The following is a 27,777-nucleotide window of genomic DNA, read 5'->3' as shown; positions in this document are numbered from 1 at the left end:
TACTTTTCCAGTCTAGTCTGAAATGGCCTGAATAGTGGTGCTTCTACCAGTTTCCTTGGGAGATTATTTCATAGTCTATAGGTCTCAGCACAAGGCCGTTTTCCCAGATACTAATCTTAGTATTATCTTTGCTTAATTTCCTCCCATAACTTCCAGTCGACCCTTAGGGCCATTCTAAACAATCCATTGGTTTATTTGTTTTTTTTTTTTAAAACATCCTTCTAACTTTTCTTCCTCTTTAGTTATTCACCTAAACTACATTTACTTTCTTTTGAACCTCCTTCATAAATTCATTCTCACCAACACTATCAATCATTTTTTGTTTATCTTTTCTGAATTTGCTCCAATTTGTCAACATCTAATTGAGACACAGCCATCTATAGTCCAGTAGCCAAACAGATATAGTTTCACGAGGCAGTATTCCTCCCCATGGCCCTATCTGAACTGAATCCATAACAGAAGGCACCTACAGTTCAGCTTTTCATACTTTGCCCTACACTTTTATTAAAAAATATTAAGCTCAGGGAAGATACGCTTCAGTGTAAGTTAACAAGAAACACTTAACATTTTAGGACTCTGAAAGCTGGTCCATGCAGACAGATCCAATGAAGTCAATAGAGTTATGCCTGCACAAAGCTCATTGCAGGATATGGGCCTTAAAACATTCATTTTAGGGAAAATATTTTAAACAAAAAAAAGCTCTTCAATATTTCTTGTCACTGTATATTATACGTGTGTAACTAAATCACTCCTTTACTGTTGTGAAAAGCTTCCATTTGATTTTTCCTATACAGCATTAACGCAAACTCCCAACTACATAAAAACAGACAGGTGTCATTCGCTCATGAGGTCATGTGCTATTTAAAGAGATTTTTTTTAATATACAAGTTTGACCACAGTAGCAAAGAAAGTATATTATGATGTTTTCAGAATAAGTTAACAACAGAGAACAAAAATAGTGAGAAATACAAAAATCATGTCTACCTGAGCCTATAAACTGAATTTACAGTGATGAAAACCTCATTATCCTGAATTTCTGACATGCCTCTACAGATAACATTACATACAAATGTTAATAAACACAATGTATTTCAATTGTGCTGTCTGAAGATACTATACCAAATTGAATTAAAATGAAGAGGTGTCTACCTGACTAGAAACAAAACATGTCACATTTAAACAAGAGTAAAAAGAAAAAGGAGTACCTGTGGCACCTTAGAGACTAACAAATTTATTTGAGCATAAGCTTTCGTGAGCTATAGCTCACTTCATCGGATGCATCTCTAAGGTGCCACAGGTACTACTTTTCTTTTTGCGAATACAGACTAACACGGCTACTACTCTGAAACCTCAAACAAGAGTACAATTTCAACAACAAAGTGGATTATACCACATGGAAGACAGTCAATTTGTTAGTGTTCTTTAATCAGAGGGCAAATTAACCTATGAACTAATACTGATCTTGCAGTTTTAGAGATGTACAGTAGTAAATTGTGCCTAATAGTTATACTGTGCCCTTCACTTAGGCTGAAACTAAATCGTGGGTTTTTTTGGTTTTTTTTTTTAATGATTCCATACTGAGCATACCAGTTTCCTCCTCTCAAATTCCAACCACCTTGGCATGAAACACAGCAGCCTTTCTGTACTTAAATACAGAATTGTTTCAGTATGAGAAATGAAGCATATACCCATCTGAACCCTGCATGGAAAATTGTAGGTACACAGAACACAATTACCCATATTTGATTTGGCTAGTACTCCAGGGTTTTTCCATGGGATTTTCATGAGAAAAGGAGATTTACAGTTCTTCTGAAAGATGACCCTTGCTCAGCACAGTATTCAATATATACTTCTAGGAACATCTCCTTCATACTGGAGCACTGGCTCAGTACAAAAATCACGAGCCTGTAGGACAGGTTTACCTTGGATGCTTCTAAGCTAAGCAGGGTTAGACCTAGTCAGTTAGCAATATGGGAAAGTTACATGAGATCATATCTAAATATGGTATGGCTACATGTATATAGTGAAAGATATCAATGGATGATATTCCAGTCCATTCTCATTTACTTTAAGGGTGTTTACTCCACAAGTACACAGAATACAAGTGTCAAGGTTCCTTCCCCACTCTGAACTCTAGGGTACAGATGTGGGGACCTGCATGAAAAACCCCCTAAGCTGATGTTTACCAGCTTAGGTTAAAACTTCCCCAAGGTACAAACTATTTTACCTTTTGCCCCTGGACTTTATTGCTGCCACCACCAAGCGTCTAACAAGTATATAACAGGGAAAGAGCCCACTTGGAAATGTCTTTCCCCCCAAAACCTACACCTCCTTTCCTGGAGAAGGCTTGATAAAAATCCTCACCAATTTGCATAGGTGAACACAGACCCAAACCCTTGGATCTTAAGAACAATGAAAAAAGCAATCAGGTTCTTAAAAGAAGAATTTTAATTGAAGAAAAAGTAAAAGAATCACCTCTGTAAAACCAGGATGGTAAATACCTTACAGGGTAATCAGATTCAAAACATAGAGAATCCCTCTAGGCAAAACCTTAAGTTACAAAAAGACACAAAAACAGGGATATATATTCCATTCAGCATAACTTATTTTATCAGCCATTTAAACAAAACAGAATCTAACGCATATCTCACAAGATTGCTTATTAGCCCTTTACAAGAGTTCTGACCTGCATTCCTGCTCTGGTCCCGGCAAAAACAACACACAGACAGAGAGAACCTTTGTTTCTCCCCTCCTCCACCTTTGAAAGTATCTTGTCTCCCCATTGGTCATTTTGATCAGGTGCCAGCGAGGTTATCCTAGCTTCTTAACCCTTTACAGGTGAAAGGGTTTTTCCTCTGGCCAGGAGGGATTTAAAGGTGTTTACCCTTCCCTTTATATTTATGACAACAAGGAAGTCCCCTTTATATCAGTCAGGAATTCTATGAGTCTCTCATAGAGTAATTAATCTTCAGCATCTCTGAATTTCTCCCATATATGGAGAGAGTGGAATTCTAATAAGACATGGTACCAAAAGCAAGCATACCACGTGTACAGAAGTGATGCCACTGTTGCTACCGCCAATGGTAGGGTTCTAAAGTAAGCTTTCCCAAAAATCCTAGTATTGAAAGGCCAAGTTTGCTTTCTTATCTATCACTGGCTAGCCTTTGCCTGATAAACTTTTCACACCCTGTGCATAGTAGCTACTTATTGTATCAATGTTCATAGCACAAATCCTCCAGCAAAAAGCTACAGTGCTGCCCAATGTACCAGGTACATGATTCAAAAGCCATCTTCAGAACTGCCCCATGTTTCTGGTAAACCCTCTATAGTGCCAATGGTCCAGTGGAAGACTGTATTTGACCACACTGATGCATATATTCAACACAGGTTTTTGGAAAAAGAGAGGAGAGAAATATGAAGGGATACTAAGAAACTGCAACTGTAGCTGTAGTTATCAAGAGTTTCTCTCCCTGCCTGGAAGTCACTTTGTTATACAATCTGTAACTCCTGTACCGCTTTCTCACCACTTTCCTCTCAGCACTTTCCTTAACCTGCCAGAGCCCATATAAAACATATTACTAGCAAATCAATTACATTTTAAAAATCATATAGTCAATTTCCAATTAAGTATTGGATAAACTCATACAAGCATAATCTAAACCATAACAGCTCATCAAAACAGAGTGATCTGAATTATGGAATAAAGTCACAAATTTGCTTCATCAGAAGCACAGTGTATTCATCTTTAGAACTCTGGGTAATTATTTGAGCATTAAGACAAGCACAATACTATGGCAAGAAAGGACAAGCGAAGTCAGAGTAAGGCCACCCATCCTCCTTAAGCTTTTTTAACATTACCATCCTTACGACTGTCTAGAAATAGACCTAATGAAAATATCAACTTTAAGGGTAAGTACTGAACATCTGTCCCCATGCGAACCAGGCTATGAGAAGAAATAAGCATATTCAGCCTCCCGACCCCCTGACCTTCCTGTGGTCATAGCATATCCAGCCTTGTCATGACTAATTTGCACTTCTCTACTTGACAATTCAGCATGCAATATGTTGTTGATGTCACAACAACTAACGAACCCCACTGGAGCATAAAGCTAGCCTAAAAGGGAACAGGCAAAGTGGAAACATTCTGTTTTAATATTTGGCATGTTTTGGACCAGGCAGTTGTGCATTATGTTATAAACGTTCTCTCTTTGTCCTCCCATCTTCTGAGATTAATTCCTGTCCTCAATTTACAGTGGTACCTTGAAGGCATACATAAGTGGATCGTGTTTCTTTGCACTCCCCTCTTCTCTTATTTTTGCTATGTAAATCTGGCACCTAATTACTGTGTGTTGTCCAAACTATAATATGCCCTCATGTTGTCTGTTTAGTTTACTTTACTTATTACTTTACAGAGAAAATAAAGACTGTTGTTCTCTCTTAAGGAAAGGAATAGCCTTAAATTGTGAAGAAAAGAACATTATAAAAAGGCTAGAATTAAAGGAACAACAATTAGTAATAACCCAAGATTCCAAGCCGTATAAATATCAGAATATGCCTCCATGGACTAAAATGTGATCACTAAAATACAGAACTTGATGAAAAATGATACAATGTTCTGGGGGTGAGTGTTTAAAATAGACAGTTTTCTTCCCTTATGAAAACAGGGCCTTTTAGAAAAAGTTTTCCACCATTGCTAATTCTGCTTCAGCTCCACTGGTGTTTACAACATTGGGAGCTCTTGGACAGTCAACCTGCTGGTGTTTAAACATTGTGTTCATTAGACCTAGCCTGAATAGGGATTTGTGACAGCATTAAAAATGCCAGTAGCACATCCACACTAAGGATTATCAACAGTAAAAAATATTTAGAAAGGTTCCCTAATGCAAATAGGTCTTAGAGGCAAGATGTTAGACAGCAATCTTGATCTAATGAACACCTTCTAAAACTCAAGACAAATTAGCCTGTTCTAAAGTAAAGTTTAACTAGTTGAATTAAAGCCTGGGGGAACCTAGGGTTCACTGTGACCAGCTAACGTGTTAGGACGACAGTTTAAGATTTTAACAGAGTAAAAACATCTTTTTTCCTGTTGTAGGCATAGTCTATGTCTCTGAACACAACCCCAAAGGGAGCATAACAACATACATTGCTTACACAATGAAGTACAAACAAGGGGTAAGTGGTTAGTTATCCTGCCAATAGCTTCTACAGAAGTAACGTAGATACAGTATCAAGACACCAGAATTTATGAAGTTACATCGTTTTCTTGTACAACTACTGTTTTATTCTTCCATTTTTGTTGCAGTAACAGAAAGGACACTGAGCATTCCTTGAGTCGGACTCAAAGCATGAAAAACTGGGGGTGGCGGCACTGCTATGGGTACCTGCATAGCCCCACAGTATGCCAACATTTTTATGGCTGACTCAGAACAACGCTTCCTCAGCTCTCGTCCCCTCATGCCCCTACTCTACTTGCGCTACATTGATGACATCTTCATCATCTGGACCCATGGAAAAGAAGCCCTTGAGGAATTCCACCATGATTTCAACATTTTCCATCCCATCAACCTCAGCCTGGACCAGTCCACACAAGAGATCCACTTCCTGGACACTACGGTGCTAATAAGCAATGGTCACATAACCACCACCCTATACCGGAAACCTACTGACCGCTATTCCTACCTACATGCCTCCAGCTTTCATCTAGACCACACCACACGATCCATTCATTGTCTACAGCCAAGCTCTACGATACAACCACATTTGCTCCAACCCCTCAGACAAAGACAAATACCTACAAGATCTCTATCAAGCATTCTTACAACTACAATGCCCACCTGCTGAAGTGAAGGAACAGATTGACAGAGCCAGAAGAGTACCCAGAAGTCACTTACTACAGGACAGGCCCAACAAAGAAAATAACAGAATGCCACTAGCCATCACCTTCAGGCCCCAACTAAAACCTCTCCAACGCATCATCAAGGATCTACAATCTATCCTGAAGGACAACCCATTGCTCTCACAGATCTTGGGAGACAGGCCAGTCCTTGCTTACAGACAGCCCCCCAACCTGAAGCAAATACTCACCAGCAACCACACACCACACAACAGAACCACTAACCCAGGAAACTATCCTTGCAACAAAGCCCGTTGCCAACTGTGTCCACATATCTATTCAGGGGATACCACCATAGGGCCTAATCACATCAGCCACACTATCAGAGGCTCGTTCACCTGCACATCTACTAATGTGATATATGTCATCATGTGCCAGCAATGCCCCTCTGCCATGTACATTGGTCAAACTGGACAGTCTCTATGTAAAAGAATAAATGGACACGAATCAGACGTCAAGAATTAGAACATTCAAAAACCAGTCAGAGAACACTTCAATCTCTTTGGTCACTCGATTACAGACCTAAAAGTTGCAATTCTTCAACAAAAAAACTTCAAAAACAGACTCCAACGAGAGACTGCTGAATTGGAATTAATTTGCAAACTGGATACAACTAACTTAGGCTTGAATAGAGACTGGGAGTGGATGGGTCATTACACAAAGTAAAACTATTTCCCCATGTTTATTCCCCCCCGCCCCCGTTCCTCAGACGTTCTTGTCAACTGCTGGAAATGGCCCACCTTGATTATCACTACAAAAGGCTCCCCCCCCCCCCCGCTGGTAATAGCTCACCTTAAGTGATCACTCTCGTTACAGTGTATGGTAACACCCATTGTTTCATGTTTTCTATGTATATAAATCTCCCCACTGTATTTTCCACTGTATGCATCCGATGAAATGAGCTGTAGCTCACGAAAGCTTATGTTCAAATAAATTTGTTAGTCTCTAAGGTGCCATCCCCCCCCCCCCCCACTTGCTGGTAATAGCTCACCTTAAGTGATCACTCTCGTTACAGTGTGTACGGTAACGCCCATTGTGTCATGTTCTCTATGTATATAAAATCTCCCCACTGTATTTTCCACTGAATGCATCCGATGAAGTGAGCTGTAGCTCACGAAAGCTTATGCTCAAATAAATGTGTTAGTCTCTAAGGTGCCACAAGTCCTCCTTTTCCTTTTGGGTGTTGAGTGTCACCGCACATGGCTTTTATAACATCAAAAAAGGTAGATGCACTTAATATTGCTGAAGCTGGACATGGACAAACCATAACAAACCCTGAGCTGAGGGGCAGAGTTACCTCTACTTTTAAACAAACACAAAGCAGGTTTGGAGGAATCGCCCTCGCAATCACAGGCAGGGCTTTAAACTCAACCTGCGGCTCGCACATCAGGAGACCCCAGCGCAGGTCTGCGAAGCAGGTCGCTCTTGTAGTGACCGCGCCGCAACTTCCTCTCTGCCCGACCCTGGAAACTGGCCAGTCCCAGCGGCTCCACACCCCTGGGCCCGGAGGCGGGCGGGGGAGACCCGAGGCAGCAAGTCACTGAGCCAGGCCCTGCGCCGGGGCCGCCCGAGAGAACCGGGGGCAGAGGGGCCGCCCGCCCGCTGCAGCTCCGGCCCCCTCCTCCCGCACCCCTGCCCCAGGGGCCAGCGAAGCCAGGCCCACGCGTGACAGACGCCCGCCCGCGCGCCCTGCCCGGAGCCCGCCGGCCCGAGCGGCGCGGCTGCAGTTAGGCCCCGTGGGGAGGCAGGCCCGGCCCCGCGGGCTGCCCCCGGCCCGGCGCCTACCCGCAGGACGTGGTAGCCCTCGGTGCCTCCGCCGGGGATCTCCACGCTCTGCGAGGCACCCATGGCTCGGGCCGGCGGAGGAGGCGGCGCTGCTCCCCGCACAAAGCGCCGCACTAGGGACGTGGCACTCTCTCCCTCAGCCCCGCCCCTGCCGGGGAGGCGGAGGAGCGGGGGATGCTGGGAGTCACAGGCACCAGCCATCCGCTCTCGGGACAGCGCCACCTGCTGGGGCTGGCGGGCGCCAAGGCCGGAGTGGGGACGGGCTGCGCGGTGGTTTGTGGGACAGCCGGAGCCTCACCACCCTCGTCCCACCAGGACGTCCTACGGTGGCCGTCGCCGGACAGTCTTGTCACCGAGCAGCGCGCCCCCTCGCGCTGCCGGAAGGAAGGGGCTGCCAGGGATGGTTCTGTGCCCAGCGGGCTCTGAACATCGGCCTCCCGTAGCCCCGCCTCGGGGTGGAGTGTCTCCACCCGCCCCCGGAGCACGCGCCGCCCGTGGCATTCGGCGCCAAGGGGCCTCTCGGTGCCCGCCGCTCTGCCTGGGTCTCATCCTCATCGGCTTTGACAATGGAATGATTGTTCCAGGAATTTCTGAGTCTTTGTGTAATGCGAAGTGCAGTGGCACGGTGGCACTCGTAGCAAAAGCCACGTTGTATACATAATTTTTCTTCAGCACCCATAATTGTGCTAGGGCCCTTACAGGAAAAAAGAGAAGGTGTGGGCCTTGCTCAGACCATTTTACAAACTAATTTTAGATGTGATATGACCAATCAGACTAGCATCCAATAGGGAGGAGATGGGGAAGGGCAAAGTAGGTGTGCTCATCTTGATGTTTACATTAAAAGTGTTCTTAAAAAGGCTGCCTCATGTCTTGCTTGTATTGTAAAAAAGGAGTTTTGAAGAGTAAGCTAAATAAAAAGGGAGTAGTGAGTTGGCAAACCAGAATTGGAAAAGGATTGAGCTCCCAAATATCTGAAAATCCCCCAATTAGGTAGTTTCTGCATTTTCAGGTAACAATTACATCTGCAATAAATGTTGGTAAAATCCTAGCGTAGTTGAAACTGTTGCAGGCACCCAGTGCCAAGAGACTAAACAACAGCAGGGGTTGGTTCGCGACCTGGTCTGCTACACCCAATAATCACAACGGGGTGGAGAAGCAGAAAAGTTTATTTGCAACTGCACAAAGGTACAGGGAGAATAGAATCTCAAATCCTGCACACAGAGCAGGAAGTTACACAGGCTTTTACACAGCCTTTCTTCAGCATACTTATCCAATAGCAAGCTGCCCTAAGTATCCATATAGCCAGCCAATCCAGTTCCCAGCTAGTTCCCTTGTTCTCTGTATCATTTGTTAAACCATACATAAAGCTGCTTTATTCAGCATTTTTCTTCCATATCTGCCCTGTTTGGCCTTGCTTAGTTTCAGGCAGTCTGACTCTGCAACATATTGTTGCAGATCCTCAGCATAACTGCTGCGAGTGCCTCCAGGCGGGGGGGGGCCAAGGACACTTGGGCCTAGTACGCAGAGCTGCTGCGAGTGCCTCCAGGCGGGGGGGCAAGGACACTTGGGCCTAGTGCGAGGGGGCTTCATCGACACTCGTGGTCTTCCATCCCCTCGAGTTATCTAGTGGCCATGCCCCAGTGTCCCCAACAAAACAAATGGGAGTTTTACCATTGACTTCAGTAGGGTCAGGAGTTAATCCTAGTTAGCAAAACTGCAGTGAAAAATCAAATTAAGTTTGGACATTTCGAATAAAAGTAAAATGTATTCAACCCATTATTGTAAATTTCCATGGTTTGAAATTTACTTAATACCTTTTAAGTTACAGTGGAACTCAGATGGTAAGGCCTGTAGATGCACATGAATATGCAATTGGTTAGGGATAAATTGTTCACTGATAGAATCATAGAAATGTAGGGTTGGGAGGAACCTCAAGAAGTCACCTAGTCCATCCCCCTGCATTGAGGCAGGACCAAGTATACTGAAACCATCCCTGATAGCCGTTTGTCCAACCCGTTCTTAAAAATCTCCAGTGATGAGGCTGCCTCAATCTCTCTTAGTAAGCTATTCCAGTACTTAAACTATCCTTATAAGTTAGAAAGTTTTTTCCTAATATCTACCCTATACCTGCCCTGCTGCAGATTAAGCCCATTACTTTTTGTCCTGTATTCAGTGGACATGCAGAACAATTGATTGCTATAGTCAGGCACCAGCAAAGCAAGCACGTGCTTGGGGTGGCACAATTCCAGGGGCGGCATCATTCCGGCCACCCTTTTTTTTTTTCGCGTGGGCAGTTGCACTCTTGGAGCTTGGGGAGGCAAAAAACCTAGAGCCGGCCCTGGCTTTAGTCTTTATAACATCTCCTAAATGTATTTGAAGACTGTTATCAGGTCCCTCCTCAGTCTTTTTTTCTCAAGACTGAACGGGCTCAGTTTTTTTAACCTTTCCTCTTAGGTCAGGTTTTCTAAACCCTGTATCATTTCTGTTGCTCTTCTCCGGAGTCTCTCAAATTTGTCCACATCATTCTTAAAACGTGGCACTCAAAACTGGAAACAATACTCTCGCTGAGGCTGCCCCCGTGCTGAGGAGAGCAGAACAATTATTTACTGCACCACACTCCTGTTAATACATCCTAGATTCAGAACATTAGCCTTTTTTTCGCAACTGCAACACATTGTTGGCTCATATTCAATTTGTGATCCACTATAATCCCCCAGAACCTTTTCTACAGTATTACTACTTAGAGAGTTATTCCCCATTTTGTATTTGTGCATTTGATTTTTTCCTCGCTAAGTGTCTCACTTTGCACTTGTCTTTATTGAATTTCATCTTGTTGATTTCAGACCAATTCTCCAATTTAACAACTCCAATCTGAATTCTAATCCTGTCCTCCAAAGTGATAGCAACCCCTCCCAGCTTGGTGACATCCACAGATTTTATAAGTGTACTCAATACTTCATTATTCACTCCCTCCATTATTATTTATAGTAAAAAAGTATATAAGATGGAAGACAGGAAAACTGGAGCAGATCATCCCTCCTTACTTCTTTAATTCTCCAACTATACTACAGCTACGGTGCTCAAGGAAAATATCAGTATTAGAGAGCCCTGAATATTATTCTTACCAGCAGAATTGGGCCAGTCAGGTATTTGGAAGGTAATCAGGAAGCACCATGACACCTGGTACTGTGAGCCTGGCTGATAGCTAAAGTTTAAGTAAAGGGATAGGCGTGGAACATTTTGGATGATACACACTGATCAAGAATGACATTTTGAATCAAACTTTTTCTGGGGATGCATCACCTTGTAGACATAAACAAGATAATGGTGTAGATTCTAATTTCAGAGGCACGTTGTACAGTGACCCAAAGCTCAAAGAAATCTCTTTCAGTGCTTCTTTGTGTAGCAGTAGTCACTTTGAGCCAGTGAAGTGTGCTATACATCTAAGATTAGAAAGAATCTAACATTTACACAACACTATGCTACCTGTTCTTCCCCAGGGACTGTGTCTTGATATGGCAGGAAGGCTTGCATGTCCCTATGCCACTGAGAGTTATGCTGTCTGGGGCATAACTCTTGGTAGAGTCACCTATGCCAGCCAGGTTGAAAAGTAGGAGCCAGACCCTCCTGATAGGGAGTTTGGAGTGGGCTAATGACCCTCTCCTGTAAAAAAACAAAGTCATTACAGATACCTACACTACTACTGAGTTCAATAAACTATGCAACTCAACTCAATTCAAAGAGATGATGACACAAAGTGGCAAAACTTGCGAGAAAGCTACTCCACTGATTAATTTGTTCCCTCCTAAATCCATAACCAAAATTGGTAAGTGCAACATACACACACTATATGAGCCTGGTAAAATGGCCGAAGTAACAAAAGAAATGCACAGATATAAGTGAAGCAGAACTGAAAGCTATCAAGATGACATGGGAAGAAGCTAAGACTGGCAAAGATGGAAGGCAGTGGAGAAGGCCGTGTGTTCCTCATGGAATAGAGAGGCAAAGAGACTAAGAAGATACCATCTGTAGCTTGATGGACTACTCAAAAGTTATTACCAAGACATTGTTAGGATTAGACTTGTGAATGAATAAGGAATGCATAACACTGGCAAGGCTAAACAAAATTGTAAGAGCTTGATCAATTTTCTCCTGGGGTCAGGAGAAAATTCACTCCCATATTTAACTATTTTTCCATTTATAAAAGGCGCTTGTCACTAAATACAGCAGTATTGTACAATTATCCAGGTGCATAATTTGTGTGGGGAGGTGAGGATTCATCTTGCTTAAACATAAATTTCCCATGTAAGCCACTGTTGGTGACAAAATAAAGAATGAGGTAGTTCCATTTGTCTTTCCTAGTTTCTTATGTACATGCCATCTCTCCTTATGTTGTTTGTTGGATACCATCAGTCCTGTGTCTTCCTTGTTGGTTTCCTCCTGTCACAAAGCAGGTGCCCAATAGCTGTTGTCCTCCTGGTTGACTGGCTTTCTGATGCCAGGTCTCTCCTGTGTTGGCTCTGTGGTCATTAAGTGATTGCTGGATGTCTGCTGTCTCATGCTTAGCAGGTACTAAGTGATGTCTTCTGCCTTCGTGGTTTGATAGCCCTTCTTCTTGTGCCTGCTCCTTCACTGCACTAGCCCTGCCTGCTGCAGCTATTGCTATACATTTTATGGTAGTGCCCTATACCCTGTTCATATCAATGGCCCTGGCTTTGATACTCTCTGTGACACTAAGCACCCTGTATTTACACCCTATGCACAATTGTAATAATCTTTGTACAAAATATGTCTTGTGAGGTATCATTTGAAAACTAATAACTCACTGTTCATTAATAGTCTTATGTAACAACTTCCCCTGACATACCTGATTTACTCACACTTTAGTCATAAGTCCAGCATAGATCCATTTCTTAATACTCTCATGTACATACATCACATAAGTCTATCCTAAAAAAAGAAATCTGTGTTTACCTCAATGTATGTATGCACACAGACCCATCAAGCTAACAAGAGGTGGAGGCAAATCTCACGCTGACAAGTGGGGAGAAGACAGCATGGCCGCTACACCCAGCAGGAGAGAAGCTTGGTCTGGGTTTTATTTTTCAGAAGAATACATTAAAAAGATTTACTGGTCTATAAAGATGGGGCACGGGAGGGGGTCACTGAGCCTCAAGCGATAAGCAACTGATTGTATAAAATATTACTGTATGATAAAAGTGTATAGAGTGAAGTCTTTTCTGAAAGCTAATGGCACACTGGTGGTTATCATTATTGTGAAATGTATGTATTGACTCTATATAAGGACTTATGGATACTTATTGATATTAGGCTGTACAGTCTGCCCAGACAGGAGGGAATGTCACAGCTCTCTACCTGTCTTCTTTGCAAATTAAGCATGATGGAATCAGAAACAATGGAAGCCGCATTTCATAGAAATCACACACTGAGACGGGAAGCCCACAGGAAGGAAAGAATAGAATGAGGTCATCCTGCTTCTTGAAACAAAGTAATTGAACTTTGGAAGATATAAGCAAAGACAAAAGTCATCTTTGACATCCATCACTAGATGGATGCAAGAGGTCAGAGCTCTTACAAGCTGAGACAGATGGTTCCTTCAACCAATGAGGGGTTGAAGTCTCTGGAATTGAATATAGGTGAGAATCCTCCTTAGGCAAATATCTTTCACCTAAGAACGCAAGAGAAGCCAACACCTTGTACTTTTGTTTATGGACCTGACTGAAGGAAAATCAGCCATGGCAGAGAAGAAGAATGACTGGTTAGAGAAACCATCTTGAACAATGCCTGTATTTTACTAGATTAAGTTTTAGACTTGTAGATGTGATTTTGTTTTGTTTTACTTGTAACTCTTTCTATTTCATTCCTTCTACTTGAACTCAATCCTCTATATATTTTATGAATCAATTTATTTCATTTTTACCATAAACCAACTCAGTGCTGTGTTTAAATTGAAGGGTTTATTTACCTCCAGTTAAGTCAATAAGCTGAGGTGTGTTTATGTGTCTTTAAAGGAACAAACTGACCCTATTATTTCTCTGAACTGTCCAGGAGAGTGCTGGACATTGAAGAATACACAGTTTTGGGGAAAATTCATAACTGGGTGTGTTTTGAGGTCACCTTGCAAATGGTAACCAAGGCTGGTGGGAGCCAGAATGGGGCTGTGGGGCTGCAGACAGGCTGCTGGGGTCAGAGCTGATGAACCAGGGCTGTCTAGCACACACAGACTCAGGGTGTGACCTGCATTCCGGTAGGCTGCTTGTGAGCGACCCTGGTTGGGAGCTACAAGAACAAAGTATTTTGAGACACCCAAGGGTACTGGGCAGGTAATGACACAGCCCCTCACTGGTCTGTATTTGCACTCAGAATGTGATACTCTCTTTCTTCCCAATGCTTCTTATTGGTAACTTTCCTGCCACCCTCCTCTACAGTTATGTCTGCCTGTTGCTCCCCAGCTCTGGCTAAACTAGTACTGCTGCTATGTTCTGAAACTGAATCATCAGTGACTCATTTTTGCCTGTCCACACCTGCTCAACTCAAGCTCACTCACAGGTACCCAAATAATGCAATTGTTTTTACTTAGTACTCTAGCCTCCGAATCCTGGATCCAGCCCATTCCAAAGCTAATTGCCTCTTACTCAGCTCACTCGGAGATCTTGATCTTTCTTTTGATTTTTAAAATTGTTTAAAACTTGTGCTCACGCATTGTCTTACATGCTGCCTCACCATTGCAGCTATACTATTGGCTGAAATCCCAGTGTAGCCAAAGCCTTAGACAAAGGTAAGGTGTCTTGATGGCGTGGAAGCCAGAAGGTATCCTCTTGCAGAAGAAAAGCAAAAGGTAGTTTCCAGTTATCCAAGTCCATTAGAAGAATGCCATACATGCTGTTGATGTCTTGCCAAGTGTTTAAAATGCTGTTTGGTTTCTAGCCTGATTCAGTGTAGGACAGAGGGTTGGAAACTTGGGGCCATGTTAAGGGAGTTGATGTATACGCTAATTTGTCAGACTTCTTCCACTCAGTCTCCCAGCCTCTCATACACATTGATCCAGATTGGTGTACCTTACATGGCAAGGTGAGGGAGTAAAGTGTTGGAAGGTGTATGTTAAAGTTATGTGGGAGCTACTTTCTCTTACTCCTTTTTATATCTTTGTGGTCGTTGCTTTTCTTGCTACACTGGTTTTCACTGGTTCTCCGCACCTGAGTTACAGGTAGGCCCCATTCCTACAAAAATGCGTATAACTTTACATATATGAATAGTCCCTTTGAACTTGATGGGACTGCCCCCATGTATAAAGTTACTCGTGTGTAAGTGTTTGAAGGATCAGGTCTTAGACTCCATCTAAACTTACTAATTCTCAGTTTAATCTTTCTTAGTCACTCCTCTGCATTTGGCCTTTGGCCTTTCAAAAATGCATGGTTGGCAGTTGTAACCTGAGCAGCAAAAATAGCTTGATGAAGAAAAGCTCATAGTGGGAATCTTTGGATGAAGGTAGGGTGACCAAACAGCTAGTATGAAAAATCGGGACAGAGTGTGGGGGGGTAATAGGTGCCCACATAAGAAAAATCCCTGAATATCGGGACTGTCCCTATAAAATCAGGACATCTGATCACCCTAGATGAAGGCATCTCTAGGGGAGATTCAGTTTCATGATTTGCCTTTGGAGTCAAGGAGCCTGGAATTATGTTGCTGCTGTTAATAAAAAACCCATTGCAATAGAAAGCTTCTCTCCCCAGCCAAGGTACCATAAATTCTAGAGTGGTTTTAGACCACACAGTAAATTTCAGTGGCAATTCTGTTTCTCCCAGAGATTACAAACAAATAAATGGCTATGGTGCTGATAAATACTTCATAATAGTAGGTATTTCCCACCCAGCGTTTATGGTGAGTCAGACATAATAATTGTTAATGTACTTCATTGAAGATACGTTAAATCCTCACCTAGGACTGCTGCATGTCTCATCACTTATAAAGCTACCCTTCATCAGAGCTTCCTATAACATAAGCTTTACATTACACTGAAAAGTGCTGTAAAACACTTTTAAAGGCTGCTCTCTGTATAATTAAAGATGGGCTATAAGAGACATATCTAACCTCCCTGGCTTCCTCTGTATATCACCTACAACCCCAAATTGGACATTCCCGGCTGGCAAAAAAGAATGACCTTTTGCCCTTGCTGCAATCTGAGTGAAAACATGCATGAAAATTCTCAAGGTGCATATTGGTGATTTTCACACACTTCCATCTCCACGTGGAAACAGATTCTGAGCTGGTCATGAGCAAACTACCCACTGCTACTGCTTTGTTTTTCAGGACAATTCCAAATTAATATATTCCTGTTGGTTGCCAAAGTCACAACTACCTCTTCCCCGCCTGCATCCAGACCACCTTCTAATGGGCAGCCATAATTTGAACTCCCCCATCATTCATTCACAATCATTCAGTGGGCTAATAAGGCAATACTGTGATAGTCTATGTCTCCAAAGTGATTAACAGTTAATATTTCTAAGTGCATTACATCTCTGAGACACTTCCTCTACGAAAAATTAACTTTACCACACCATTGTTACTACTAATGAAAATGTAATCTGCATGTTAAGTCCATTTGGGATCTTTCCAGTTAGTAATGATTATCCAAGGGGTTTTTAAAATGCCCATTACTGGCCATTATATACTGAACAAAGACACCTGCTTCTTTTATCTGGGGAATATATTTTAACTTGATCCGATGCTGTAGAAGTAAAAATCCAGTTTTGTAGGTAATGAAAGAGAAACATTAAAAATAGCCCTTTAAAATGGAAAACCCACAAATACAAAGTGAGAAATATGGAGGACAATCATCAGTTAATACCTAAAGACAACAGACTGTATTTGCAGAAATTAACTAACAAATATGGCTCTACCTGTTCATCTCTGTATGTACCTGAGCAGCTGCATTTCAAAGTAATTAAAGTTAATGATCTGTGCTTTGTGGTAGAACCATGGAAACTTAATTGTTGTAATTAGTTGGGAAATGGCAAGTGCATCTATTGAAGTAACACCGTGTCACCATCTAATAAGAGTAATTAATTTCATAAATAAATCAAGGCCCTTAATACGTTAATAAAATAATGACATAGAACCCATACATATCTTCAAATTATGAATTATTAGTTTGGCTATTATATATAATTGACTAAACAAGATGGACATTAGGGTGGCCTTCTCGAAAACTGACAGCCAAAGTTCATCTTTACAAAAATCCACCCACAAATATTTTGAAATGTCCCCTGTGTGACTGTTGAAAAGAGGGTGCTGTGAACACTTTAATGGAGGGGGTAAGCCTCTCAGAGGAGCACTACATACAGCGGCTGGAGCAAAGCAGACCTGAATCCCTTCTTAACACCTTGTGGACGCTCAGTGCTGTGCAAACAGGAATAAAGATGGAAGCAGAAAACAAATCATGTGTAACTGCAAGTGAGGAACTACTGAAATATAGTGTACAAAAACATGACCCATCAGCCCTAAAGCATTTCGCAGCCAAGGCAGCCACAAAATGATGATTTATTAAAGAAAGGTACCTAAAGTCAAACACAGACAATTATGCCAGACCCAAAACTTTTCTGGAGAATATTAGGTATCTATAAATAGAGCGGGACAGGGGAACATTACACTGTGGTAGTCCTCTGCTGCCAAAACAGCAGCTTGAGGGCAACTGCAGCCAGGTGAAACTTAAAAGAGCCTTGAGTCTTCTTGAAATTAAGCTGGGGATGGAATCAGCCTCGCTCTGGATTGGGGAGCTGCAAAGGGTGTGCAAATCTTTGCACCACTCTCCTTAGCTGTGCAGGTGCAGCACTGGGGTAGCTGAGGATCTGCCTCATAGAAATAAGAAAAGGCTTCAAGGAATTTAAAATCCCACTTGTGCCGACAACTCAATGGGTAAAAACGTCAAGTCATGGGCATGGCTGGGAAGAGTAGGTGCGATAGCATGGGAGGTGAAAGCTCCTGGAATAGAAGGGACCATTATATGATAAGTTAGTTTGACCACCAGCCATAGAATTTCACCCAGATTTCTATTTATTTATTCTGCACAGTTAGGTGCTGACATCTGAGGACTGCTACAGGCAGGTAACTTTCTGGGTTAATTTTCTGTTTTGTTTTATAGCTTTATCATGGGAATGCCAATGGGAATTATCTAAGTGGTGAAAGATGGACTTTAAGGAAGAATTTGGAGGTGTGTGAAGTTCCTTTTCATTGTACCATCTTCAGCAGACAGTAAGAAAATATACTTTACAAAGTAATTACTGCACTGAAGTAAATAACAGGAATGTTAAGGGCACAAGTGTCTCAGGTAGATAGACAGATGAATCTCAGAGAAAATGTCCCTGGGGGCAGAGAGCTAAGGGGAGATAGTTCCAGGTAGAATGCACAGCAACAGCGAGACAGTGTGATCTAGTGGATTGAACACAAGACCAGGAGTAAGGAGCTCCTTGTTTCTAACATCTAATCCTATCTTTTCCACTTGATCAATGCATGACCTCATGTATTCAGTCTGTGTCCTAGTTACCCACTGTAAAATGCAGGGCCAGATTCCCTTCTGTGCAGCCTGCTTGTTTGTTAATCACACACACAAACACACACCATTTAGAAAAATAGATCTTCAACTTTGTGGGGTCCTCAGGAGTTTCAATTCCACTCAATACCAGTGTCACAAATTACAGTTGTCAGGGAGCTGTCCAGATGTCACTAAGCCACTTGGAACTTCACATCAGCGAAGGGGATAGAACCTAGTTCCTGCTGCACCAGGACACAGACCATATCACTAGAGCTAAACGAGTAGCAATATTAGCTGTCAGCAGTATAGGTCTGATGACACACAGTGGAGCAGTTCTAAACCTGTTCAGCAATCTGCAGTAGTAGACACACACTAGCCATTTCATTGCAATATTAGTCTAGGTATTCTTTAGATGGATGTGGCATAAGGATAGTCAGTCTGATAAAATAGGGACAGCTGGCATGGATGCAAGATACAGAACACTGTTAGCTTTAGAACCTGACCTTGACTGGGGATGTTAAAAAGTTGGTTTTTCTGGTTCTCAGATCATGTGAGAAACGTAGTAAGAAGTAACAGTGAATCACTTTGAACAGACTCGAGCATTAGTGACTCTCACACCAAATGATCCCCAGAAATTAGGCAGGCTGTGATAAAGTACTATGGTCTGATGCGCTAAAAGTTAATTAAATTGAGGAATAAAGCATTTCTTTAAATGGTCATTAGTTGTTGAACAGCTGTAAAGGGAGGGAGAGGTTAGAACTAGCCATCCAGCTTTCCCTGTAAGTATGTTCTCCTCACTCAGAACTCTACAGGCCCAATTCCCCCCTGTGGCAGGATTTGTGGCAGGGTATGAGTAGCTCCCACTGACGTCTGAGGGCCTGATTCTGATCTCTCATCAGTTTTATGACAGTGTAACTCCACTGACTCGAATGGAGTTACTCCCGATTTAGACAAGTGGACATGAAAAGGGAAACAGGTCCAGTGGGATTTCAGTGGGAGTTACTCATATCTTGCAGAGAAAGTATTAGGACCTATTAATTCACCATTTTACAACTAAAAGAAAATTCTAACTTGGTAACACTGGTCATCAGTCTGGGCTGTGCTGCAGCCCCCTTACACCTTCACTAGCAGGAAGTGGCCAGAAAGCTAGCAGATCTGGGTCCTGACTCCTGGGTCATATCCCCTACTGCTACATAAGAGGAATATATGAGGCACCTAGAGCTGGCTGAATGGCTCTCACCCCAACCTCGGGGACAGGCAACATGCCAGAGGAGTAGACGAAGTGCTGTTATTCTCTAGCTATTATCAAAAGCAGAAACAGCCTCTTGAGGGTCATTACAGCCAAATGTAAGCTAGAGAAGTCCTCTGCCCACTCTAATTTACACTGAGGACTAGAGCAGTCACCAGTTAGTCAATCTCTTTAGGGTGAGGAAGGTTAAAAAGGTAACGCACAGCCCTCCTTTCCAAGCCATGCACAGCCCAGCTCAGAATCAGGGCCATTATTTCAGAAACTAGCAGCTAGGCCAAATTATGCCCCAATTGGCTTGTGATGTTACCATTAGAAAATGAGTTAGAAGTTAAGTAGAATTTTCATAGACATTTGGGACTTGTCTAGACTAGCAGAAGTGGTTGAGTTTGGATCAGGCTGAACACCGACTAGATCCCATTGACCTGGAGTTACGGATGCTTTGTACCACAGTGCCAACATAACTGTGCCTGTATTTCCCATCCATGATCCGCTCCAAGAGCGACCATTTAGGTCTCAGGCCTCCAGCCATCACCTGTCTCTGAGCAGGGATCCGGGTCCCATTCTCTTCTGATCAGGGTTTTTAAGGCTGCACAGCTTCCTGCCTTACACTGATATTCCCAGCAAGTCAGTCTGCCTAAAGGCCAGCACTTGGGCTGTGGTTTCACTCCAAGGGCTCTGAACAGGGTGTTGCCAGCTGTTACAAGTTACCACACAGCACTTCCAAAGCAAAGTACATTTATTCTTAGGGCAAAAGCAGCACAGAGAAAACATAAAAACAATAAAAGTTCCCACATGCCTACTGACTGTACCAGAAATCACCCATCTTCCACATGGGCAGTCTGGTAGAAATGTCCTTTCCAACCTTTCCCTCCAGGGTTGTCTCTCCCAGGACCAAAGCTCCTGTCTGTTCACTGAATCAAAAAGAAGATCCTGAGCCTGTTTAAATTTAGCCTTTTATTGCAAAATCTTGCTTTGTCCCCCAGCCTCCTGAAAACAGGTAACACCAGTGCCTCCCTCTGTTGCCCAGGAGATCAAGCTTCAAAGGCTAGGAATTTACATAGCAAGCCTTGGGATTTTGCATTAATCACCCCCTAGTGATTCCAGAATCCACAGGAGACATTTCTCCTTCTTCCCCTCCACCCCCCACAGTGAACGAGGAACACATAAATACACATCACCTGTACTGATACAAAAGGCCATGAATATTCTACAGCTCACACTATCTGGGCCATCGCAATATAATGGCTTTTTGAGGTTTTCATGCTTCAGCCATAAAATACAATATGGTCTTCAAAGATGTTGCCTGTGGCTGCAACATCGGTCACAGTCGGCACTCTTGAAAATCAGGCCCCAGATGTCTCCAGTCGGACATCCAAAAACCAAGGTCCCCAAAATGAGTGGACACATTTGGAATGTGAACCTGAATGAGCCAGAAGAAGACAGTTTAAGGTGAGACTGGCCTTGATTTTTACCCCTACAAGTTATGGCTTTGATCCTGCAGTCCTTATCCAGGCATAGTCCCATTTTCTCCAGTCATCAGCCCCTGATTCCTGGCCAGAATACCAGAGAAAAACAGGTTATTGAATGGATGACTAAAAGCAGCAAGAATAAAAGAGAATAATTACTGTGTTCATGCACTTGGCATAAAAGATGCCTAGGTAAATGGCTAATAGAGAACTGAGAATTAATAACAAATGTCAGAATGATTTTAACTCAGGTTTGCTTTGTTTTTAGCTAGCCAGTTACATACTGCACCAGAATCATAGACAATGGATTTGCTTCTTTGTAAGTGAAAAAAAATGGTTGAATGGCTCTTTTATTTAAGTAAGCTAGAGGCTGAAAACAGGGTTCAGAATAGAAACACTGAGAATCTTAATTATACAAGCAATTCTATAATCTAGGGGGTCTATCCATCCCATTTAGGAATTAGAAAGCAAGTACTTAATAGGTTTAATAGACCCAACTACTAGTCTGCTGCAGGTGGCAGCTGGCCCTTAGAGTGTTAAGGCTAAAGATGTTCACAAAAGAGGGTTTATAATGGCTGTTGAATGAAATAATTTTGCACCACTTCTTTACATGTGATTTCGAAGTATTTTATCCAGAAATGGCTCTCAAACAAAAGCCTGGATCTGAACTCTCCCAATCTAGGAGTTTGAAAGTTGGATCCACATCCAATCTTTACTAAAGTTTGGATTCAGCTTGTTATAGAGAGAGACTTGAGCTACAAACTTGGATCAGGAATTTGCTCAGTGCTTAATTTGTAATGAAAGAGGTGCTGGGACCAAGCAATTATTTTACATTCATAACTGATGAAACAAGCCCAGAGGTGCCGGGGCTATGAACTGCCAAGCCCAGAGGTGCTGGGGCTCAGCCCTGGCACAAATTAAGCCCTGTTGCTACCCAATTGGCAGTTTCTGGTCCAGAAAAGTCTAGAACTAAGCTAGTATGGAGACTAATTTACATCACATTCCTAAGGGCAGTCTGCCTAGGCTTGAGGTCATGGGTGAGGAAGCTTGAATTTAGAAATGGGCCAACACTGAAATCTTTTAGTCCTTTACTCTGAAGTCTGAACTACCTAGGTTTAGCAAAAATCTAAATCTGACTTTTTTAGCTGACCTCCACTTACCTTGCAAGTGCCTAGGGTTACTATATCTAACGGGTGTAGAAGACTTTACTTTTCATGGCTGCCAACCCCCTGACCTTCACACATATGTTTTAGAGATAAAGAAAATGCACAACAAATTCACAAAAAAAATTACACTTGGCTAGATGGCAGGGAGGGCAACATCATTCCTAATATATCTATAAGAAAGAATGTTTCTGTAATGATTTCATAACTTGTACCTAATTGTGTATGCTTGGCCCAATACACAATGTTCTCCAAGCCCCAAGAGCAGCCTTAGAGGCCTTCAGAACAAGGGAACTGTATATGAGCCAAAGCTCAAATAAGGCAGAGATTTGTCTCTAGAAATTTCATGATTCACTTCAGTTCCCCTAAATTTTAAACAGTCACCCCCTACTGGCACTGCCCACATTGAGCCCTATATAAATGCAGAGTATATTATTTCTGGTGTTACTGGGCCATTTGAACTTTCTCTTGCCCGGCAAGAGGAATGTGAGAGAGACAGAAGGCCTCTCTCTACAGACAGGTGCAAGAAAAGGCACAAGAATTTCATTATTATTTATTAGCTGTAATACAGATTTGTATTTTATTATTATTTATGAATTCTAGAACCTAGAGGCCGTAGCTAAGGTGCTGCAAAACCAGAAAGGAGACAATCAAGCCTTCACCTGAGGAGCTTCCACACTAAGTGGACAAAAGATAGGAGGAAGGAAGTATTATTATTCCCATTCTGCAAATGGGGAACTGAGGCACAGAAAGCAAGGGCTCAAGATCACACAAAGCCATGAACTGAACCCAAAGCGGTTGAATCCCAGTCCAGTGCCTTAGCCATAACACTGTCCTTCCCCACTCACACAGTTACAGTTTGACATTCCTTCCTTTCTCCGTCATTAGTCATATAAAGGCACAGTCCTCCATCTTCTGGGCAGCTTCAGACTAAACTCCATTAGAAGTTCTCACTCAGAATGATACATTTGTAGCTCAATGTAATCTTTCTTTAGCAGCAGTCAGAAATGCTCATGGTATGTTAGGAATTATTAGGAAGGAGATAGAAAATAAGACAAAAAATATCATAGTGCCACTATATAATTCCATGGTGTGCCCACTCCTGGAATACTGTGTCACCTGTCACAGGGTGTGCACAGGTTCCCGTCCTCTCATCTCTGTGCTCAGGCTGGTCAAAGAAAGGGTCCTAACACCTCTTCCAGGTGTTTCACCCATGTCTCTTTATTTACAGTGCTTAGTGCAGCCCCAATACCGATCCCCACACTGACCCTTCCCTGGGTGTTCTGGCCCCTGAGGCTTCGTGCAGTTGGTAGAGACAAAGCTGCAGTCCCCCTGTCTTCTCCCCTGGCTAGCTTCCCTCACTGAGCCTTTCCCTGGGCTTATATCTCCTCCCAGGCACCTGCCGAGCTGGCTCCACTTGGCTCAGCTGATTCCCCTGTTCCTGCCCCCTTTAGGGTCTGTAGCTGAGCTCATTGCTGAGTGTCTGGGCTCCTACACCCGGCTGCTCTGCCAGGAAGCAGGGGAGGAGCCACCCCTTTAGCAGGGCATCCAAGGGGTTTATACCTCTGCCCTACCACATCACCCCATCTCAAAAAGGACATAGTGGAACTGGAAAAGGTTCACAGAAGGGCAACAAAGATGATCTGGGTATTGAAAGGCTTCCATACAAGGAGAGACTAAAACTATTAGGGCTGTTTAGCTTGGAAAGGAGACTTCTAAGGGGGGAATATAATAGAGGTCTATAAATTCATGAATGGGTGTGGAAAAAGTGAATAGAGAAGTGTGTTTTACCCTTTCACACAATTAAAAAAAATGGGGTCACGTAATGAAATTAATAGGCAGCAGGTTTAATACAAACAAGAGGAAATACTTTTTCACACACCCCGCAACTAACCCATGGAGCTCATTGCCATGAGATGCTATGATGGCCGAAAATATAATTCGTTTCAGAAAAGAACTGGATAAATTCATTTGTTAGTCTAGATGGTCAGGGACACAACCCCAAACCTCTGACTACCAGAAGCCAGGAATGGAAGACAAGGGTGGATTACTCCATAATTGCCCTGTTCTGTATGCTCCCCCTGAAGCTCTGGAATGGACCACTATTGGAGACAAGATACTGGGCAAGATGGATCATGGTCTGACCCAGTATGGCAGCTCTTATGTTCTTAAGTATGGATTTGTTTAGTCTCTGTTATATTTTGAGAGTTATTTTTATCCATGACACAGATTCTGCTTACTCTGTTGTATATTTCTTGAGCTATTTTTTCTCCCTCCTCAAGAAAAAAGAAAGGTTCCTCAACTCTCTCTCTCTCTCTCTCCCTTTTTTTTTTTTTTCTTGGCCCTGAGATGCCTTTAGTGATTTATTTGCTTCTGCCCTGGTGGCTGATAACTTCTTTCCCTTCAGACCTCGAGGAGAAGGGCTCTTTTATCTTCCTGATTTTACTACACCTCCTTGCTGTGGATTTTTTAGCATTTCGCTGATATTTGTCACCTCATTGAAACAGGGCACTACTTCTGTTTGGAACTTCTGGAATATACCTTACTAATTCTGAGCTTATGTGTTTACGAAGGAATGAAATTTAAAAGCAATCAACCAAGGTGGTGACCAAGGCTATGTCTAAACAGCAGTTGGGAGATGTAATTCCCAGCTCCGACAGCCATACACTAGCTCTGCTCAAGCTAGAGTGCTAAAAATAGCAGCATGGTCATGGCCGCACAAGTGTAATGTGCTAATTGGGAATAGTGGCAGGGCAGCAGCAAAAAAACAAAACAAAACACCCTAATGAGAGTGCAAGCTGGTGAAATGACTCCACAAAAATAGATTTAGCTGCAGTCAGCAAGGTCTTTCCTCAAAGGATCATTTTTATAGGAAGAAAACAAAATAAATTAATATAAATAGAAAAGGAAAGAGAAAACTCCCTTGTGCTTGAGAGCAACCAATCCTAGGAGCTTGGATGTAAAGCCCTGCCTTCCCAAAGACATTTTCCTATCTTTGTCTTAAAGATAAGCTGGTCTTCCCATGTACACCTGTTTAGAAGGGATAGGGAGCTATGTTGAGGTTAACCCCTTGTTCAACAGGGACCACAGAGTGCCCTTGGACAGCATTGTGTGTGTGTGTGTGTGTGTGTGTATGTGTGTGGGGACCCTCAAAGACTGCAGTGTATAAACTCAAAAATGCCTTGCAGCAGAATTACTTGCACTTTAGAAGGAAAAAAACTGCACCATTTACTTCCACTGCTCCCAAAAATCAGCAGCAATTAAACTGCAATAGCTGTATAGCTTAGAAAAAGATGCACCATTCCATATATGGATTTATTTAATCTTATACCCAATTTCAACTGCAAAGTTTGACAGGTGAATAGGGCTCCCTTGCTTGTTTCTACTCATTTAAATGCTGTAGTGTACTGAGAGCGACAGCAGAGACACTGCTGTCACCCATGTGTCATGCCAAAGGATGATCCAGACTAGTTTGTCATTTTAAATGACTGCAGCTAGGACCAAATGAAACTGAACAATAACATTTTCAATTGCAACTGGGTTACTAAATGTTCTTTTCTAATGTCCCTGGTGGAATTCTTTCCAGAACAAATCCTAATTTTGGCATAAGAATTGCAAGACCCACCTAATTGACACTGGCACTTCCCAGTTACTCATGTCATCAGTCATTCTCCTGATGCTGGCCTAGAAACCAGCCCTTTGATCGGATCACTAGCAGTCAATGGCTTTAGCAGACGGACAACAATGGTGTATCTTGAGTTGCTGTGGAAAACACCTAGATACAACATTTGAAATCTATAATAAATATTTCATAATAATATTTTTAACTCAAACATCAGACCACTGGCTTAAGGATAAAACTTTTTCCCAGATGAATCCTTTCCTTCACAGTCCTTTCCTTTTGCTTTAGAAGAGACTGACTGCAATAGACAAAGAATTTATGTACAAAACGTTCTATCTGTTTTACTGGTAGGTAAAATGTTTCTAAGGTGCTCGTGTCTGTAATATCTTAGTTCAGGAATCTCGGGAGATTGATATAACAGAACTGACCTCTTTTTCTGAGCGTCCTGGGCTTATCATGACCTCATACCCATTCACTTCTTGTATCAAACCTATAACCTTCTTTGTGGTGGGTCCCCTCAAAAGGCAGGATGTGGGACTGGGCTCTAGAGCAGGTATAACAGATGTAGACTGGGAACTGCTAGGGAAAATGTGACAAAGCTGCTATAGGAACAGTAATTGAGAAATGGCAGAGACAAGCAAGGAATCAGTTGGGATCAGTTAGTGTGGTCAGCATGAAGAGAAAGAGCTTTCGCAGAAGGCAGACAAAAGGTCAAATGCCAGTGAGGAGAATGTTACTGAGGCCAGAAGACTGAATGAGTGATCTGCAGTTAGTCGTTGGCACTGGCAGTAGCCACAAAACTATTTAGGCTCTGTGCACACTAGGAGCACTGTAGCAGTAAAGGAATAGTGGTGTACTGTATGGGTAAAGCGCTCCTCGCACGGACACAGCTACACCAGTAGCTGGTATAACTGTATCTACACTGGGGGCTGTTGTTGTCACAGTTATGTCAGTCAAGGATCACACCTCTTCACACCCCTGACCGACATAGCTATGCCAGCAGAAGTCTGTAGTGTATACCTGGCCTTAGTAAGCTAGATCCTAAGAGAGAAACAAGGGGGTTCTATAGAACCGGTTGGGGCCCTACAGGCTTAGGCCTTGATCCAGCAAGCTACCAGAAGGTAGCTCCAAAGCGGAAGGGAGAAGATTGCAAGCAAAGGGCCTGCAAAGTTTCTCTGAGCCTAAAGGCCATGATGCATTGGGTTGGAGCAGTGAGTTTACGTTGTACCACACTGCGATGTTGAGTACTATGTTCATTGTGAGTCCCTGAACACCTTAGAAGGTATGTAGTGTTTCTACAGCACTTGTTTCAACCCCTGTGGTCCTTTACTACAGTTTTCAATACATAGCTGAATTAGTCTTGCATGCATTTGCCACAAAATTGGCCATCTCTATCTGTGCACTCTACAAATGTGGCAGGAAAACACCCCAAAAAATCTACTGATCATGTGCTGCATGCAATTTTCAAAGGTTCAAAACTTGACTATATCAAAAAGATCAAAGGCACTTCTCTGCCGTGAGGGCTATTTCCATGCCAAATTTCAGCTTTCTATTAACAAGTCATTTTGGCTGTTTATTAATTTTTTTAAAATAATGGGGAATTCCTTTCCTCGCTCTCCTATTCAAAAATAGCTATGTTGCTTTTGCTTTTGCTCAGATTTTCCTCAAAATTACCTTCAGGCAGAAATTTAGCGTGAAAAATTCAGTCTGAAAGGTGAAAATATCAAAGGCATGTAAATACAGACAGGGAGTCAGAATGCAAACACACACACAAATCGGGGGATAGGAGGTTGTCACATAAGTGGTTTGGGTTTGGTTTTTTGTCTCTGTTTCAAACAGAACTGTAAATCCAAGATTTATTTGGTTTTGACAGACCTTGTTTTTCAGATTTCATTTGAAAAACCCAAACCCGGCCCATTTTGTCTTAAATCCCACTTTAAAGAAAATGTATTACAAACTGTATAGGATATCAACAAGGATATGAAGATAGATCCTAAAACCAGGAAAATTAAAAAGCGGAAAATATTTTGAATAACATAACTTCAGT

General features: G+C 42.5%; 1 protein-coding gene across 1 annotated transcript in view; it reads right to left on the bottom strand.

Annotated features, from left to right (window-relative positions):
* GORASP2 (golgi reassembly stacking protein 2) overlaps nt 1-8,213 on the bottom strand; it is a 32,835-nt gene extending 24,622 nt beyond the window's left edge. The window contains exon 1 of the mRNA XM_037912072.2: nt 7,679-8,213. Within this exon, the coding sequence (XP_037768000.2) occupies nt 7,679-7,879 (201 nt within the window). The 5' untranslated portion in view covers nt 7,880-8,213. The remainder of the gene's footprint in view (nt 1-7,678) is intronic.
* Nucleotides 8,214-27,777: the final 19,564 nt, after the last annotated feature.

Source organism: Chelonia mydas, chromosome 11, assembly GCF_015237465.2.
Source record: "Chelonia mydas isolate rCheMyd1 chromosome 11, rCheMyd1.pri.v2, whole genome shotgun sequence".
Lineage (NCBI taxonomy): Eukaryota > Metazoa > Chordata > Testudines > Cheloniidae > Chelonia > Chelonia mydas.
The sequence above is the reverse complement of the archived record's forward strand: the minus strand, read 5'-3'. Positions and strand labels throughout refer to the sequence as shown.